Source organism: Canis lupus, chromosome 11 (assembly GCF_048164855.1).
Source record: "Canis lupus baileyi chromosome 11, mCanLup2.hap1, whole genome shotgun sequence".
NCBI lineage: Eukaryota > Metazoa > Chordata > Mammalia > Carnivora > Canidae > Canis > Canis lupus.
Genome location: NC_132848.1, coordinates 38,305,469 through 38,325,425, shown reverse-complemented (window position 1 = coordinate 38,325,425; position 19,957 = coordinate 38,305,469). Strand labels below are relative to the sequence as shown.

General features: G+C 44.0%; 1 protein-coding gene across 2 annotated transcripts in view; it reads left to right on the top strand.

The window, feature by feature from the left end:
* Positions 1 to 3,285, top strand: part of LOC140643020 (sulfotransferase 1C1-like) — a 34,174-nt gene extending 30,889 nt beyond the window's left edge. For both annotated transcript variants that reach the window (XM_072844355.1, XM_072844356.1), the window contains exons 7-8: positions 1,308 to 1,488; positions 1,719 to 3,285. In XM_072844355.1, the coding sequence (XP_072700456.1) occupies positions 1,308 to 1,488; positions 1,719 to 1,831 (294 nt within the window). In that variant the 3' untranslated portion in view covers positions 1,832 to 3,285. The remainder of the gene's footprint in view (positions 1 to 1,307; positions 1,489 to 1,718) is intronic.
* Positions 3,286 to 19,957: the final 16,672 nt, after the last annotated feature.

Sequence of the window (19,957 nt, the reverse complement as noted above, 5' to 3'; positions counted from 1 at the left end):
TGCAAAGTGCCTAGTTGTGTTCGGTGAATACTCAGGGAGAGTTTCCTTCTCCCCATTCCACACCCCAGACCCACATCACAAATGAAGTTTAATGCATATAAATGTTGGCAGGATTGGTCCCGCATATTGGGACAGAGGACAGATTTCTCCTTTTCTTTTCTTTTTTAAGATTTTATTTATTTATTCATGAGAGACACACACACACAGAGAGAGAGAGAGAGAGAGAGGCAGGGACACAGGCAGGGGGAAAAGCAGGCTCTACGCAGGGAGCCCAACATGGCACTGGATCCCGGGTCTCCAGGATCATACCCCGAGCTGTAGGCAGCGCTAAACCGCTGAGCCACCTGGGCTGACCGATTTCTCCTTTTCAAGTCATTGGATGAGAAGCATGACAAATTCACTATCATAACCCCAGCAAATAGTGTCCTATAATTATAAACTACTTATGATGCCAATGCCGAGGAATCTAATCAAAAGTGTAACTCCTTGGGGCACGTGGGTGGCTCAGTGGGTTGAGTGTTCAACTTTTGGTTTCAGCTCAGGTCATAATCTCATGGGTCATGGAATTGAGCCCCATGTCTAGTTCCACACTCAGTCGACTGCTTGAGGATTGTCCCCCTCTGTCCTTCCCCCTGCTCTCTCGCTCACTCTCGCTCTCTCTCTCTCAAATGAGTAAATAAATCTTAAAAAAAAAAAAAAAAGAAAAGGAAAAAGGAAAAAGATAAAAAAAAAAAAGCTATAGCTCCTTTTCTGCAACTCTTTCAACAGAAAGAACCAGTGCATAAGAATTTGTATTTCTGGGTCAACTTAAGATCTTTGTATTCATCCCCTTACTAGCCTCCTACCAAACTCACAGGCTCTTTTGCCATCTTTTATAGCTCAAATACGAGAGTGTCATACCGTACTTCACCAGCAACATTTTTCCATCCTTTATACAACTTTTCCTGATCTCTACCAGGAGTCATAATTGTTCTTTTCTTTCTTCTTCTTTTTTTTTTTTACAATTGTTCTTTTCAACAAATCTCATGGCACTCTCTGTGTGCAAGCAACACGTTTTGCTGTTAGTTATGCTTATATCCATCTCCCTGTTGCAGGGTGAGCCTCCTAAGGGAAGGAATGGCTTTCAAATTTGTGTCATGGCAGCACCTGGGGTGGTATAGTGCCTTGCACATAGTCATCACCTGAGGGATAGTTGTTGAATATATTTGAACTGATTCCTTAATTCATTCCTCTCAAATACTATTGGTCCAAACAGAATATCCTGAAAATCCAAAATTAATTGCTTTGTATAACTGATCTGCATACAGGATCCAAGGCGGGAAATTCAGAAGATTTTGAAGTTCCTGGAGAAAGAAATGCCAGAAGAAATTCTGAATAAAATCATCTATCACACCTCCTTTGATATAATGAAGCAAAATCCGATGGCCAACTATACCACTTGGCCTACCAACCTCATGGACCAATCTATTTCCCCTTTTATGAGGAAAGGTAAGATTTATATTCTCAAATGCCAGCTTGGACTCTGTAGTACCCATGATCTGCTTAGATTTTTCAGTAATGTCTCATGCCCCATTATTCATTCCTTTCAATGACACTACTGCATAATTTTTCAGAGGCAAACTTCCTTTTTTCCCCCCATTCTTGTGCTGGCTCCAAGGATGCGTGCTCCCTCCTCCCTGTACTCTTCTGGCAATTCCTGAGACTTTGCCTTGTTTTAGGGATGCCTGGGGACTGGAAGAACCATTTCACTGTGGCCCAGAATGAAGAATTTGACAAGGACTACCAGAAGAAGATGGCAGGGACTACCCTGACCTTCCGCACAGAGATCTGAGAACAACAGGGGAATCCATCAGTCACGACCTCCTTCCTAGATTTTAGACATTTGAGCCTCATAATCAAGAATACTTAAAACTACCATACCTGTCCTCCAATCCTGAGCTTTCCTACACTATCCATAGATTCTATGCCACTATAATATACTTCATCCAAATGTAATCAGATCCTGGGTAGATGTTTGATGAAATCAAAATCTGGGTAGAAATTTAAAATTATATTATGTGATCATTTGCATAGACACCTCTTTATTGTGTTGCACTAACCTGGGCACCATACAGCGATGCAGGGTAAAGAAAGATTATGATCCCTGACTGCTACACTCTGTCTCATGTGGTAGTAAATTCAAAGGCAGAACTATAAAACAAGGAATCCAGAGTACTTTTTATCATCTCCCTAAATATTTAAAAGCCCCTGTCTTCTGCAAATAGGACTTCTGGCCAGGAGTCATTGTCTTCTTTGCCTCAGTCTCTTTTACTTGAGACATCCCTGCTCATTTTGTAAGTTTCAAGTTGATAGTGATTCCACCCCATCTCTCTTGTTCCCTCCGGTGCTGTGAGGTTCCTGATATGACCATGTGAAGGGATGGTGGGATGCAAAAGACACATGGCATAATCTCATCACTAGCTCACAATAGCCTGACTCCCCAGATGCAGAACTCATGAAAAGAGAGAAATAAAAGTGGAACATCAACCTAAGAGAAAGAAAGTGAATGAGAAGCAGAGGAAGAGAAGTGAACACTAGGAAGAATATATAGGGAGAACCAGAGTTTATCCCTAACCATCAAGAATGAGACACAGAGGATGACCCAGCTCTTGGAAGTACTAGGTTATGAGGCACAGATGGTGCTAGTGAGCTGTGCTTGATTCAGGCGGTCTCAAGTTGGCTATGGTCTCAAGACCAAAGAGAAAAGCGAGAGTGGGTATGAGTGATGAGCAGCGCAGGACAAACAAGGAACAGTTTACTTCTGAGGCCAGCTCAAGGCTGGAAGGCAGAAAACAACTTATATTTCAGATGGGCTTCTTAGAGACAAAGGGGACAAATCCTTAAATTGGCCTCCTGTCCCCCAAATAAAACAAAATACAAGCACCACACGCACTTTAAGAAAATCTTAACTACCACATCTCTGGAAGGATCACATTTCATGCTGCTTAAAAAGAGGTTCCTAGCAAAATTGTCAGGACCACCAAATTATTCAGGCACACATATAATCATATTCTGCTTCTTTTTCTTTTTCTTTCATTAAAACCAGTCGCAAGGGGCATCTGGGTGGCTCAGTAGGTTGAGCGGCCGCCTTAGGCTCAGGTCATGATCTCATGCTCCTGGGGTCAAGACCCATATCTGGCTGCTCAGCAGGGATTTTGCTTTTCCCTCTCACTCTCCCTCCATGCTCTCTCTCAAATAAATAAAAAGCAAATGAAAGTTTAAAATAATAAAACTTGTCTCAAGGAAGTGTGTGGAGTCATTTACACAAGTAGCACAAAGATCAGCGTGTTATTTTAAAAGAATGGTGGGAAGGTGCAGCTTGTGCAAGTGGGTGCACCACCTAATCATAAGATACAGGAAAGTAGCAAGTCCACCCAAGAACAAAGAAGGCCATTTGCATTCTTCCACCATTCTGCTTTCTAAGGTAAGCATGAAAATCACGAACCACATGGCAATCCCATGCAGTATCCGTGCAGTGTTGAGGTGCTCTGAGGAAAGACTTGAAGTGAACCACGTGGATACATTTAAAATAAGTTTTATTCTAATTACGCGTTTACACATACACACTCCTGTGTATACCACAGCCGTGCAAGATCACACGTTGTAAATGTTCGTGGCTAAGGGACTTTAAAGCCATGCCCTTGGAGAGCACACAGCATTGGGAAATAGGATTGGATTTGGAACCCTGAAGCTTCAGAACGAGAATCCAAGGATCAGTTCACAGGGTCCAGTGACCTCACCTGGGGTGAGGCCCAGCCTCCCCAAGCCGCCCCAGCCGGCCTCCCCAGCCGCGCCGCAGCGGGCTCCCGGGACCTGGAGCTCGGGGCCGTGCACGGACGGCGGGGCTGTCTGCAGGGAGCGAGGCGGACTCTCCGGTCTCCGCTCTGTCCCTGCGACAAGCGGTGATGCGGGCGCTGAAGGCAGAGCGGCTAGCAGCTAGCCTGGGGTCCCCTCGCCCCCCACACCCACATCTGATAACCGACAGGGCCAGGGGAGGGCTGCGAAACTGAGCAGAGTCCTTTAGCAAGGGAAGGACTGGGGCAGCAGACCGTCCGCTGCCGCCGAAGGCCCTGCCCGACGGCCCTGGGGACCGAACCGAGATGGTCCACCGCGCGGGGCCGACGCGGGCAGCGCAAGGGCCGCCCCGACCTCCGGACTGGCCTGGCCCTGGGCCGGGTAACCGCCCGCACCTGGCCGTGGCGCGCCTTAGCTCCGGTCCTGCTCCGCGTGCTGGGTGGGAGGCGAAGTTCAATCAGGCGGTCACTGAATTCGGAATCCCGGACCCGCTTGCTAGCTTCGCTGTGCGATTCGCCCACTGCCTGGCCTCGGGGACAGGCCCAGCTCCCCATCCTGCATCTACACACCTCCTGTCCCTTCCGCATCTCATTGGTGATACACCTGTGCAGGTTCACCAGTATAAACTCAAGTTCCTCCAAGCCAAAATCTGATGACTAGCTTTCTTCTGAGAGGTTGACTCTTTTTTTTTTTTTTTTTAATTCATGAGAGATACAGAGAGAGAGAGAGAGAGAGAGGCAGAGACACAGGCAGAGGGAGAAGCAGGCTCCATGCAGGGAGCCCGATGTGGGACTCAATCCCGGGTCTCCAGGATCAGGCCCTGGGCTGAAGGTGGTGCTAAACCGCTTGAGCCACCCGGCCTGCCCTTGAGAGGTTTACTCTTAAGTGGAAAACAACCCATCCCCTTATTGTCAGTGCCCTCCTCCTCTCTTCCCTCTGGGTTGTTGGTCTTGGGTCATGGGGGTTGAAAAACTATGGCCGTTGAGTCAAATTCGTATTCGTCTTGTGTGCCCAGGAGCTGAGAGGGCTTTCCTATTTAAAAAGGTTGTGGCAAAAACATCAACAAAGAAGAAGGGACCTACAAAGAAAGCCTGAAATATCATCGACTACGGAGTCTCTGAGCTGAGTTTCTGCGTCTGCATCAGCTGAGCCAGGACCTTGTGTGAAAGAATCTGGAAGCATCCTGAAGAGCCATATTTGTGAAGACTCAGGCTCCTATATTTGGAACTTGAGCTTCTCCTTCGGCTGCCCAAAGAACAGGAAGAGGCACCTCCTGTTAGGAGTGTGTGCAACCAGGGTGGGGGCCTACCTCCATTTGAGACTTGTGAGGGTAGTACTTCCAGCCATGTAAGTCCAAGGAGGGCTCAGGTCAGTAGGGATGCCCGGTCCTGAGGTGGGGTCTGCTCTGCCAACCCTATCTGGATGTCCCTCTGAGAAGCAGTACACATGTTGCAGGTTCTAGAAGCAGGCAGATGGGCAGAGTCAGGACCCATGGTGGGCATGGACCAGGCTAGCAAGGATTCTAAAGTACAGAGTACAGATTTCAGGCAGTAGCAGGAATAGAGTCCCCAGCCAGAAGAGTGGCTAATGGATAGCTCTCCATGCATTAGGTCACCCCAGTGAACCCCTGCACTACCAGGGTCTTGTGGCTAACCAGTTTCCCAGGAGTAGCCATGGCGGGGGAGGGGGGGGTCACATTAAAGTCCAAAGTTTAGCAGAAAAAGCTGGACTGACTGGCTAGAGTTTAAGTCCACACCGTGCTCAAAACTCCACAGTCCATCATGGCCTTAACCAGGAGGCCACTAGCTCCTTCCTGAGCTCCAGGAAGGTGGAGAATCCCTGACCACCACCAGGATCAGCAGTGTGGAGCAGGGAAGAGTGGGGATATGCAGAAAGCTGGGCTGGACAAGCTCCCCATACGAGGTTCTGTGCACAGGGTTGGCTGTGACACCCAACAGTAAGCTCATGTGTCCTTCCCGGCACCCTGTGCTCTGAGCCCAGGACACCAGCACAAAACATGTCCCAACACTGCCCCCGCAGGTCCCAGGAAGATGGGTGGTCAGGTTACCACCTTGCTTCCAGAAGCAGCAGAAAGCTGCAATTTCCTGCTACAATTGACCACAGGTTGCCTTGCAAGGCAGAGCATTCTCAGGGCTCTCCAGAAGCCTGTGGTATCCCCTGTTTATGGTTGGTTTCCAAAAGCAGACCCTGGAATGAGGATTCCTGTGCGAGTAACTTATTTCAAAAGTGTTTCTAGGAGAGGATCATTAGAGAGTGGTAGAGAGTGGGGAAGGAAGATGGGGAGGGAGTCTGCACAGTCCCAGCCTCATTCTCAGGGGCTCCAGGAGAGCCCCTCCCAGAGGCAGGGCAGGGAGCTGGGCTTTCATTTCCTACCCTCAGTCCTTCCCTGTGGCTGCCCTGAGATATGTCAGCTCCCAGATTCCTGTGTTCTGAGAGCTTCTGGGGAAAGCCACCCCAGTGCCCAAGGGCAGACTTCCTTCTCTGAAGCAGGCCCAGGCCTATAGGAAGGACACACACAGCTGGAGCCTGAGGCAGAGGCTGGTGGTGCCAGTCCAAGGGAATCTGGGCAGGGCACCAGGAGCACTGCTCCATTTCCAGAGAACTTCAGTGAAGAGGAGCCCACCACTGAATGAAAAGCACACCACTGGGGCAGTGTCACCAAGAACCTTGAGCTCTACATAATTAGAACACTTCATTCTGAAGCTGGGAACTGGGTAGTCGGGGGGGGGGGGGGGGGACACAGGGTGAGGACAGGGGCTGATAAGTGTGAGGAAGGATCCAGTGGCAGTACATGTGGGATTGGTGTGCCAGCTCAGCGTTATGAACCCTGCCTTGGCCTTTGCCACCCAAGCTGGCAGTGTCTTCAACTGCAGGTGAAAGTCCCTCTTCTTTTTCCCCCACATGCTGCTCCCTGACACATTATGTGTGGCCACTCAGGTGGGAACCTCCTGGAACCTAAGCACACACCCTAGTCCCCTTCCATGGGGCAGAGGGTAGGGGGTCCCGGGAGATACTATACAAGTCCTACTGTGATCAGGGGGACAGAGTCAAGAGTTAAGTCTGAAATGGGGGACTGAGACAAGGCTGCCAGAGAAGATGGCCTGGAGGAACAGGGAGAGGGGACGGGAGGGGTAGGGAAAGTGAGCAGTAGAAAGGATTTGTCTGATGATGGCAAAATTCCTAAATGGATGAGCACCACCTAAACTAAAGGGACAAAATACCGCTTTAGTTTCTGGACATATTAAAGACTTATTAAATACTTAATTTCTGAGAGAAAGCTGAAAAATTTTAAACTTTTCAACTTTCCCCCTTCACATTGAATTTTATAATGAAACCTCTTATTGAGATACGTACATACATAGATGGTAGATAGAGTTACAGAGAAAAAATTTGAAACCGTTTTAAAGTGTATTTGATTGCATGGGCGTTTGTTAATGTCTGCATGCCACGAGATTTCACTATAGGGTTTGCCTGGCACATCAACCCCAGCAAGATGTTCCCGTCTCCCAAAGATTTTCCTTTACAAACAACCTTCAGGCTGGTGTGCAGTTATGTCAAAGAGGGTCTAAATTTCAAATTTATACTTTGAAATCATAAAGCAGTCTGCACACAAAGCTTCATACAGCGAGCCTTGAGGTGATAAAAGACCTTGGATTTCAGCTTTGTTTCCGAAATAGTGTCATAAATGTTGACGGAAGTGGAAGTCCTCCATTTCTCAGGCACCTGACTCATGTTTCTCGCTCACACTCAAGAGAGCATGCTTACACATTAGTCTGTCAACTAATCCCTGTACAAATATTTCTTTTTTTAATTTTATTTATTTATTCATGAGAGACACACACAGAGAGAGGCAAAGACACAGGCAGAGGCAGAAGCAGGCTCCATGCAGGGAGCCCGACGTGGGACTCGATCCTGGGTCTCCAGGATCACGCCCTGGGCTGAAGGTGGTGCGAAACCACTGAGCCCCCCAAATATTTATTAGGAGCTGAGATTCATCACAAGAGAGAGCCTGAAGATGACATGCTTCCATTTGGGTTGGAGGTGGAAACAAGAGAATCATCTAAGGCTCCTTCTGGTCTAGCGTCTGTGAATGTGAAATTCAAATTTGAATATATTCTGCTCCCTTCAAAAACTCCTATCCAATAATTTAAATACCAAGATGTTATGAAATAAATTTAATACTTAAATATCATGGTGTCAATACAGCTTATATTACGAATAAGGGGATGAGAGACGGAAAATATAAACATGATATGTGTACATAAACACAAATATATTCATAACAAAATAAGGAGGAAATTCTTATGACAGTTACCATCTTCATTTCTGTAACTGGCAATGTGGTCATGGCTGGTATTCCTAACTACCTTCTTCGACTCCATATTCTCTTTGCCTTCTGCAGGCTCAACAGGTTGTGGTTCTTTTCCTGGTGGGGTGACCCAAACCTCCATTCCTGAAGGTTCTGGTCCATTAGTAGTACTTCTGGATTATATTGCTGCAGTTTTTCAAAGGCCTTAATCACAGGACATAGTAACAGTAAGAGGTGTTCTAAGGGAAGTGCCATGTTCTAGACTCTTCCTCACCTCTGTTGTGGAGTAGTAGCAAAGCAACTACTTTCTTTACCTGTTGACTCAGAGGCATGAAAAGCCCAATACAGCCTGTAAGTAATCTTAACTTCTAGTTCAATGGTATCATTTTTGAGTCTCCTGGTGGAATCATCCCACCTATTGAGACTGAGGCCTCTAGACCCGTAGATCATAAACTTACAGGAACAGGAAGCAAAACTTTGCTAGTGGGTCTCTAGGTATAACATCCCGTAGTGCCATTATTCCCATTCCCACCCTCTGATTCTAGGACCCATGAATCCTGGCTATGGAAGAAACAGCAGCATCTGCTGAGTGCTGATTCAGAGAATGCACAGCCTCCTGAGGGACCTTGCCCCAGCCTTGCAAGATGTGGCCACCCAGTTAGCACTGTAACTGAATCTTCAGAAGGCTATTCCACAGTTCCATCAAGACAGCTGCTTCAGGATGGTAGGAATGGTAAGACCAGTGAATAGATTCACTTCACTTGCCATGAAATGATCCCCTTGATCAGAAGCAATGCTGTGTGGAATACCTTGGTGATGCAGAAAGCATTCTATAAGTTCATGGATAATAGTTTTGGCAGAAGCAGTGCATCCAAGGAAGGCGAATCATATTGTAACAGCACTCCAAACCAGTCTTAAGCATTACCTTGCTTCAAGCTATGCAGTCCTTGCTTGCTGACCTAAACCCCATAGTTTGTAGCAGAACTATCCTACCTCCCTTGAGATCCTTCAGACCCGTGGCCTTGAGGAACAAAGGACCAGAATATCCAGAAGATAAGGCCTGACCACACTTGAAAACAGCCACCATGACCACAGGGTTCTTAGTAAGAGACACCTGGGAGTCTTGAATCTCTGTACAAGGGGAGGAGTCCAGACTGCCTTGCCAGGACACAGCTCGTTGAGCTGCATGGGATATGCTTTACTGATAGACACCTGGAAGCCTTGATTATTAGCAGAGCAGAGGAATCTGGAAGCCTTGCAAGCACGAATGATTAGCTGCTGAGCATCAGCTTCTCCTGCATGTAGCCCCCTCCCCCATTTCTCACACTTTCCACTGGTTCCCCTACACAGGGAGGACGGTCTTTGGAATGTTAGTCTACCAGCTTCCCAAGTTGCCAGCTTCCTGAATAAAGCAACTTTTGCTTTCCCACCATTACCAGTCTCTCAAGTATTGACCCAATTCAGGCTCCATGCTGGGTGTAGAGCCTGCTTATTAAGATTCTCCTCGCTTTCCTTCTGCCCCTCCCCACCCCCTCTAAGGCAAAAGAAAAAGAGATGAGTGATTATTTGAAGAGATTAATTGTCTTTACTCCAAAATCCGAACGCCTACAATTCACCTATAGGAGCCCATCAAATGCTCCAAAGCATCCTTTTCTGCCGCTACCACTCCAAACACCATTGGATCTGTCAGATCACATGGCCCAAATGGCAGAGCAGCTTGCACAGCAGCCTGGACCTGTAACTCAGGGTCTTCTCTTATCCTGGGCCCCACTCAGAACTAGCAGCTTCATCAGGTCACTCAGTAAGTGGGCTGGAATAGCACATCCAAATGGGCAATATGTTGCCTACAAATCCAAGGAGGCACACAGGCATCTTTTTTTTTTTTTTTTTTGGTTGTGGGAAGGTCCAGAGGCAACAACTTATCCTTCACCTTAGAAGGAATTCTCGACATGCTCTGCACCACTGGGTTCTAGAAATTTCACAGCAGAAAAAAAATTGAAAAAAAAAAAGAAAGAAAGAAATTTCACAGCAGGAGAAAGCTACTGAATTTTTTTAAAGATTTTATTTATTCATTCATGAGAGACACAGACTGAGAGAGAGAGGCAGAGATACAGGCAGGGGGAGAAGCAGGCTCCTCACAGGGAGCCCAATGCGGGACTCGATCCCCTGACCCAGGATCACACCCTGAGCCAAAGGCAGATGCGCAACTGCTGAGCCACCCAGGCGTCCTGGCTACTGAATTTTTATTGGATTTATTTCCCACCCTCTGACATGCAAGTGTCTTACCAATATGTCTAGAGGAGTGGCTGTTCTTGCTCAATAGTCCAATCAGCATAATATCACCAATGTAACTGATCAGTGTGATGTCTTGTGGAAGGGAAAGGTGGTCAAGGTCCCTGTAGACTAAATATGACATAGGGCTGGAGAGCTGATATCCCCCAGAAGTAGGACAGTGCAGGTGTACTGCCAGCCTTGCCAGCTGAAAGCAAATGTTCTGGTAGTTTTTATGAAGATAAAATATGGAGATAAAAGTATTTGCATGGTCAATAGCCACATACACAGGTACCAGGCACTGTGTTAATTTGCTCAAGTAAGGAAACCACAACACCTGGTACAGCAGCTACAATTAGAATTAATACCTGGTTAAATCCACCATCATGCTCTAAGCTCCAGCTGTCTTCAGCACCAGCCAAATAGGAGAGTTGACTGGGGACCTGGGGGGAATAATCCTTCTAGTCCTTGAAGATAGCATTAATCTCTGCAATGTCTCCATGAATGTGATATTGCTTTAGGTTTACTATTTTCCTGGGTGGAGGTAGTTCTAGTGACTTCCACTTGGCCTTTTCCACAACAGCCCTCACTCCACAAGTCAGGGAATGAACATGAGGATGAATTCTGCCAGCTGCTGAGGATGCCTATTAGGCATACCAGAACTGAGGGAAATAATCACAGTATGGGTGTGAGGACCCACAGAACTGATGTGAGACAGAACTCTGTCAAACAACTAACTTCTATAAGCCCCTACTCTGACTGGAGGACCATGGTAATATTCAGGGTCTCCTGGAATCAGTGTCAATTCAGGGACAGTGTCTAGTAGTCCCTAACAGATCTGATTATTTCCTTTTCTCCAATGCATCATTACCTTGATAAATAAGTGGCTATAGGTCCCTTTCGGGAAGGCTGGAGAAAGAGTAATGGTATATGTTTGATAGTTTATCAGAGTCCCTCCTCAAGAGAACCTGGCCTTCCTTCACTCTGTGATTCCAGGTCTCCAAACTGACACATGTCTCTGAATTGACTGAGGAACCTTAACTTTCTGTTCTGATGAGTGAGGTTAGACTTTGTTTATTTGATCTAGAACTTTTCTGCTTATAAAGTTCAAGTGAGAATTTAACAGGCCACCTGTTCATTTCACTTCTAGAGATACCACAATCAACTAGCTAATGCCATTTGGTCTGTACATGTCAGAGTATTCTAAGCACTCAGCTCTCCTTTATGGTAATTGTGTCAGTGAGCCTTCTTGCTCAACTGTAGACACCAACGGTTAAAACTGGAAATGGAGAAGACAGCTTAACTCATCTCTAACTGAAACCCATTATGCTTATTTCTTATCACACTTTCTTCAGACATTGACAAAGATATTTTGCAATGACTGGACCAGGCTCACCCTTTTGTTTCCTGAGTTAGTTACTGTGATAGATAGATTGGTAACAACCACATTCACCTTGTCTCTGGTTGAGTGCCACCACTTGGCCTCACCACCCCAGAATCCAACTACTCCCCTTGCATTAGGCTCCCTAGTTCACTGTCTACAGTTTCCACAATGACATGGAATCTACAGTCACTGAGCTCTGATGCCAGGGCTCTTCTCATAAATTTATTCCTCGCATTTATGGTAAACAGGATGCCTTCTGGACCCTCCCAGTGTGACTGAATAGGTCCTAAGTGACAAATCCACCCTAACATTTCAGTCCTCCCTAAGTCTTCAAATGTCTTCCTCTATATTCCACCAATGCAGGTCCAGCATTTCCTGTTCTCCCAGAGCGGTCTACCTCTTGGGTCATGCTTCAGGCAACCAACCAGACAGATGCAGCCCTCCCTAACCCCTAGAGTTGCAGCAGTAAATGTAAAATCTCTGCTTAGTGGGCCCTCGTGTATGAATTTGGCTTAATTAAACTTTATTCTCCTTCCACCATTACTCCTTAGCCTTACATTCAAGTAGTTCTTAGAGAGTGTAATGCACCTCCTCATGGGTCACACCTCACTTTAAGGGCCTGCTGGAACTTAAGTCTAGTCAAAGGTCTAGAAGCACAGAGGGAGCTAGAGTGGGTCCTAAGGAGAATAGTATTTCGCAAGGCAACTGCCTCAGGGGATGCCAATGCAGTTTCCTTAGGCAATGCAAGGTCCAATCCCTCAAACAGAAGTAGAGAGGCTATTCTACTGGGAAAGAAGAGTCATCAGAATTTAAGGGCTCAAAGTCTCCAACTCTACCAGGGTCCTCCCACACAACCGCTTTCCAACTTTCAGAGTTCCATTCCTTCCTAGTCAATACCCTCACTTTAACAGTAGATAGCCTATGAAGCTGGGTATTCAGTTTGCATTGTAATGATTGCATTGCATTGCATTGCATTGTAATCCAGCAACTTGCAAGATGAGATCGTGGGTTTGGTTTTCAGCATCTTAGCCCTGCAGGTATAGGATACGAGGGCCTCTTTCGGGGAAGACATAAAGATTTCAGTTCACGTACATTTGCCTGGATTCTTAGAGCAGTCTTGTAATTCCAGCCCTTTACTTTCTCCAAACCATTTTTTTTTTTAAGATTTTGAGAGAGGTAGACAGAGATAGCGACAAAGAGTGCAAGTGGGGAGGAGAGGAAGAAGCAAGCTTCCTGCTGGGCAGGAAGCCCAACATGGGACTCAATCCCAGGACCATGGGATCATGACCTGAGCTGAAGGAAGATGCTTAACCAGTTGAGCCACCAAAGCACCCTTCTCCAAATCATTTTATAGTCTACTTCATGTTATTCTTAAAAAGCAGCTCCAAGTGTGCCATTTTCCTGCTCAAAACCTTTCAGCAGTAATCCATTGACTACCAAAGTAACCACACATTCTCTGTCATAAGAAACTTAAAAAGCCACAATAGCATATTTCCATTTCTCTACACATTTGGTCAACATCGTGTTTCCCACATTTTCTGATTTCAGGATCCCTACACACTCTTAAAAATTATGGAGAACTCAATTCCAGGTGTGCAGGAGTTATGATGGTGGAGGAATATGGGGACCCTAAGTTTGGTCTCTTGAATACAACTAGATAGTTATCAAATCATTCTGAATACCTGAGACATCAATTGGAGGTCTGAGAAAATAAATACTGCAAATCTACAAGTAGAAAAACAACCACCTTTTGGAAGGTAGGAGATGTGGAAACTTGACTCCGGGGTGATATATCTAAGGATATGAAGGGAAGGAGTCTGCTTAAAGAGGTACTGCAAAATATTATAAGCAGTGGAGTGCAAAATTGGAACTTCTAGAAGTCTGCTACAATGGGAGACATGCCTGGCTTAAAGGTGCTCAGGTAGGGAAGTGGGGTGGAATCCCAGGTGTGACAATGTGGTTGGAGGATCTCCAGGGTCACAAGAAGGAGTGATACCAGAGTGCAGCACTGTTCCCAGGAATAGGAGCAAGGAAGCCAGCTGAAAAGTGAGTCCAGGTGCTAACTTTCTGCTCTGTGGTGCCATAAACTGGGAACTGCTGCATGGTTCTGCAACAAATTTCCTGGGAGGGGTCCAGCAAAAGGCAAAAACATGGCCAGATGCCTCCCCTCCCTGAGAGGAACAGCACAGGCTGCACCAAATGAGTCCTTAAAATTTGGAGTTTTGAAACTTAGTCTTGTGCTTGAGATAAAAAAGCTCAGACACAGCCAGGGTGAACACAGAGTCCTGGTGGAAACTGGAGACAAGAGGAATTAATTGTTCTTCTGTGAGGGCTCAATGAAGAGTAGGCAGCACAAATTTTCAGTTCCAGGGCTAGAAAGCAGGGATCTGCCATATTCATCCCACCAGTCAATGCTGAAAGCATCCAGGGAGCAAAACAATGCCCCCTAGTGGAATTTGAAGCCACATACACTGAGCTCTGCTTCTGCACACTGGAGGCACATTTCCGCTAGGTCAAAACCACCTGAGAACCAGCCCAACAGGCCCCTCCCCAGAAGACTAGCACAAACAACTCACCAAGCTTACTGATCATAGAGGGCTGCAAAGCTTCAGCTCTCATCCTCTGCACTTTTATTCTTCATCTTTTTAAATTTTTTCAGTTTTCTTTTTTCAATCTCTTATTTTTTAAGCTTTTTTATATATACTTGTTATATATTTTTGTTTCCTTTCATTATATTATATATATATATATAGATATAGTATAGAAACTATATATATTATTATATAATATTATATATATATATAGTTTCTTTCTTTCTTATTTTGTAATCTAGTTTCTTTTAACAAGCAGAGCAAAACACACCCAGGATCTGTTGTTGTTGTTTCTTTTTCTTTCTTTTTTTCCTTCCTGGACAAAATGATGAGATGAAGAGAGTCATCCCTAAGAAAAGAACAGGAGGTAGTACACACTGCCAGGGATTTGATCAATACAGATATAAGTAAGATGTCTGAAATAGAATTTAAAACAATGATTATAAGAAAACTAGCTGGGCTTGAAAAAAACATAGAAGACACCAAAGAATCGGTTAATGTAGAGATAAAAGAACAAAAATCTAGCCAGGCCAAAATTAAAAATGCTATATCCAAGATGCAGTTCCAAGTGGAAGCCATAAGAACAAGGATAAATGAAGCAGAACAGTCAATCAGTAACATGGAAGATAAAACTATGGAAAATAACAAACCTGAAAAGAAAAGGGAAAGAAAACTATTAAATCTAAAAGTAGACTTAGGGAACTCAGCAATTCCATAAAGCGAAATAATATCCATATTATAGGAATTCCAGAAGAAGAGTGGGAAAAGGGGGGCAGAAGGCTTATTTGAACAAATTGTAGCTGAGAACTTCCCTAATGAGAACTTCCCTAATCTGGGCAAGGAAACAGGCATTCAAGTCCAAGAGACTCCTCAAAATCAGTAAAAATAGGAGCACCTGGGTGGCTCAGTCAGTTAAGCATCTGCCTTTGGCTCAGGTCATGATCCCAGGGTCCTGGGATTGAGACCCACTTCAGGCTCCCTGCTCAGTGGTGAACCTGCTTCTCTTTCTCCCTTTGCTGCTCCCACTGCTTGTGCTCTCTCACATGGGCGCTCTCTCACTCTCTTTCTCTCCCTCTGTCAAAATAAATAAATAAATAAAATATTTTTTAAAAATCAAAATAGGTCAACACCACAACATATTATAGTGAAACTTGCAAATTACAAAGATAAAGAGAAAATTTTGAAGCAGCTCTGGAGAAATCCTTAAGCTACAGGGGTAGATAACATAAGACTGGCAGCCAACCTGTCCATAGAGACCTGGCAGGCCAGAAAGAATTGGCATGATATATTCAATATGCTAAATGGGAAAAATACACAGCCAAGAATACTTTATCCAGCAAGGCTGCCATTCAGAATAGAAGGAGAGATAAAGAGTTTCCAAGACAAAATCTAAAGGAATTCATGAACATTAAACCAGCCCTGCAAGAAATATTGAGGGGACTCTTTGAGTGGAAAGAGAGACCAAAAGTAACAAAGACTAGAACAGAGACAAACTACAAAAACGACGACTTTACAGGTAATACAATGGCACTAAATTCATATCTTTCAATAATTACTCTGAATGTAAATAGGCTAAATGCTCTAATCAAAAGACATAGGGTATCAAAATAGACTTTAAAAAATACCCATCAATATGTTGCTGCCAAGAGACTCATTAGACCCAGAGATACTTCCTGATTGAAAATGAGGGGGTGGGGAAACTTTATCATGCTAATGCAAATCAAAAGAAAGCTGGAGTAGCCATTCTTATATCAGACAAACTAGATTTTAAGCCAAAGATTATAATAAGAGATGAAGGACATTATATCATAATAAAGAAGTCTGTCCAAAAAGAACATCTAACAATTATAAATATTCATGTCCCTTATTTGACAGTAGCCAAATGTATAAATCAATGAATAACAAACTTAAAGAAACTCATTGATCAAAATACAATAATAGTAGGGGACTTTAACATCCTACTCACAGTAATGGACAGATAGATCATCTAAGCAGAATATCAATAAGGAAACAAGGGCTTTGAATACACACTGGACCAGATGGACTCAACCAGATATATTCAGAGCATTTCATTCTAAAGCAGCAAAATACACATTCTTTTTTTAAAAAAGATTTTATTCATTTATTCATGAAAGACACAGAGAGAGAAAGGCAGAGACGTAGGCAGAGGGAGAAGCAGGCTCCAGGCAAGGAGCCCGATGTGAGACTTGATCCTGAGACCACGGGATCACACCCTGAGCCAGAGGCAGGTGCTCAACCGCTGAGCTACCCAGGTGTCCTCACATTCTTTTTTTTTTTTTAATTTTACTTATTTATTTTAGAGAGAGAGAGAGAGAGAGGGAGAGAGGGAGAGAGAACAAGCAGTGGGTAGGGGCAGAGGGAGAAAGAGAGAGAAGCAGCCTCCTTGCTGAGCAGGAAGCCTGATGCCAGGCTTCATCCCAGAACCCCGAGTTCATGACCTGAACTGAAGACAGACACTTAACCAATTGAACCACCAAGGCACCCCCAGAATACACATTTTTTCATGTGTATATGGAACATTCTCCAGGATAGATCGTATACTGGGTCACAGCTCAGTCCTCAACCACTACAACATGATTGACATCATACCATGCATATTTTCAGACCACAGGGCTATGAAACTTGAAGTTAACCACAAGAAAAAGGGAAGGGCCATAAATACACAGAAGCTGAAGAATATCCTGCTAAAGATTAAATGAGTCAGCCAGGAAATTAAAGAACATTTTTTTAAAATATGTGGAAACAAATGAAAATGAAAACACAACAGTTCAAAACCTTTGGGATACAGCAAATGTGTTCCTAAGAGGGGAGTATATAGCACTACAGGCCTTCCTCAAGAAGCAAGAAAAGTCTCACCTTACTAAAAAAGCCACCACAGCATATTTCCATGTCTCTATTCATTTGGTCTATACCAGTGGTTCCCACATTACACCTAACTTTACATCTAAAGGAGCTTGGCATTACTTTGATTCCCAAAACCAGAGACTCCTCTAAAAATGAGAATTACAGACCAATATTCCTGATGAATATGGATACAAAAATTTTCAACAAGATTCTAGCTAATCATATCCAACAGTACATTAAAAGGATTGTTCACCACGACCAAGTGGGATTTATTCCTGGGCTACAGGGATGGTTCAACATCCACAAATCAACCAATACGCTAAACCACATTAATAAAAGAAAGGATTAGAACCATATGATTCTCTCAATAGATGTAGAAATGCATTTGACAAAATACAGCATTCTTTCTGGATAAAAACCATCCACAGTGTAGGGATTTAGGGAACATTCCTTAATATCATAAAGGCAATATATGAAAGACCCACAGCTAATATCTTCAATGGAGAAAAACTGAGAACCTTTTCCCTAAGGTCAGGAACATGGCAAGGATGTCCACTCTCACCACTGCTGCTTATACAGTACTGGAAGTCCTAGCCTCAGAAATCAGACAACAAAAAGAAATAAAAGGCAATCAGATCAGCAAAGAAGAAGTCAAACTTTCACTCTTAACAATGACATAATACTCTATGTAGAAAACCCAACAGTGCCTGGGTGGCTCAGTCAGTTAAGCATCTGCTTTTGGCTTACATCATGATCCTAGGATCATGGGATCAAGTCCCACATCAGGGCTTCTCCCTCGCCCTTTGCCTGCCACTACCTACTTGTTCTCTCTCTCTCTCTCTCTCTCTCTCTGCCAAATAAATAAATAAAATCTTAAAACACACACACACAGAAAACCCAAAGTCTCCACCCAAAAATTGTTACAACTCATACAGGAATTCAGCAATGTCACAGACTATAGAATCAGCACACAGACCTCAGTTGCATTCCAATACACTAAAAATGATACAGAAGAAAGAGAAATCAAAGAAGCAATCCCATTTATAATTGCACCAAAAACTATATGATACCTAGGAATAAACCTAATCAAAGAGGCAAAAGATCTATACTCTGAAAACTATAGAACATTTATGAAAGAAATCCAATGGAAAAAAGACAGTCTCTACAACAAATGGTGTCAGGAAAATGGTACCAACTACACACAGAAGAATGAAAGTGGACCATTGTCTTTTACACTATACACAAAGATAAACTGAAAATGAATGAAAGACCTGTGAGACAGGAATCCATCAAAATCCTAGAGGAAAACACAGGCAACAACCTCTTAGTCCTGGGCCACAGCAATTTTTTTTGCTAGACATGTTTCCAAAGACAAGGGAAACAAAAACAAAATGAATTGTTGGGACTTCATTAGGATATAAATCTTTGCACAGCAAAGGAAACAATCAACAAAACTAAATGGCAGCCTACAGAATGGGAGAAGATTTTGCAAAAATCATATCAGATAAAGCTAGTGTCCAAAATCTATAAAGAACTTAGAAACTAACCATCCGAACAACAAAAAAATCCAGCCAAGAAATGGGTAGAAGACAGGAACAGACATTTCTCCAAAGAAGACATATAAATGGCCAACAGGCACATGAAAAAATGCTCAACATCATTCATCATCAGGAAAATACAAATCAGAACCACAATAAGATACCACCTCAAACTGGTCAGAATGCCTAAAATTAACAACTCAAAAAATACAAGATGTTGGCGAGGATGTAGAAAAAGAGTAACCCTCTTACACTGTTCGGTGGGAATGCAAACTGGTGCAGCCACCCTGGAAAACAGTATGGAGGTTTCTGAAAAAGTTAAAAATAGAACTACCCTAGGACCCAGTAATTTCACTACTAGGTATTGATCCAAAGGAAACAAAAATAGTGATTCAAAGGGGCACGACATGCACCCTGATGTTTATAGCAGCAATGTCCACAATAGCCAAACTATGGAAAGAGCCCAGAAGTCCATGCACAGATGAATGGATAAAGAACATGTGGTATACACAGGCAATGGAATATTAGCCATCAGAAAGAATGAAATCTTGCCATTTGCAGTGACATGGATGGAACTAGAGTGTATTATCCTAAGGAAAATAAGTCAGTCAGAGAAAGACAAATGCCATATGATTTCACCCATATGTGGAGTTTAAGAAACAAACTAGATGAACATAGGGGAAGGGAAGGGAAAATAAAACAAGATAAACACAGAGAGGAAGGCAAACCATAAGAGACTCTTAAGAATAAGGAATAAACTGAGGGTTGCTGGAGGGGAAGGGGATGGGAGATGGGATAATTGGGTGGTGGGCATTAAGGAAGACACTTGATGTAGTATGGGGTGTTATATGCAACTGATGAATCACTAAATTCTACCCCTGAAATTAACAACACATTATATGTTAATCAAATTGAATTTAAATATTAAACAACTATTGAGGGGTGCCTGGATGGCTTAATCGGTTAAGCATCTGCCTTGGGCTCAGGTCATCATCTCAGGGTCCTGGGATTGAGCCCCCTGCATCAGGGTCCCTGCTCAGCAGGGGAGCCCACTTGTCTCTCTCCCCCTGCTCCTCCCCCTATTTGTACTCTGTCACCCTTTCCCTCCAATAAAGAAAGAAAATATTTTTCAAAAATTTTTGAG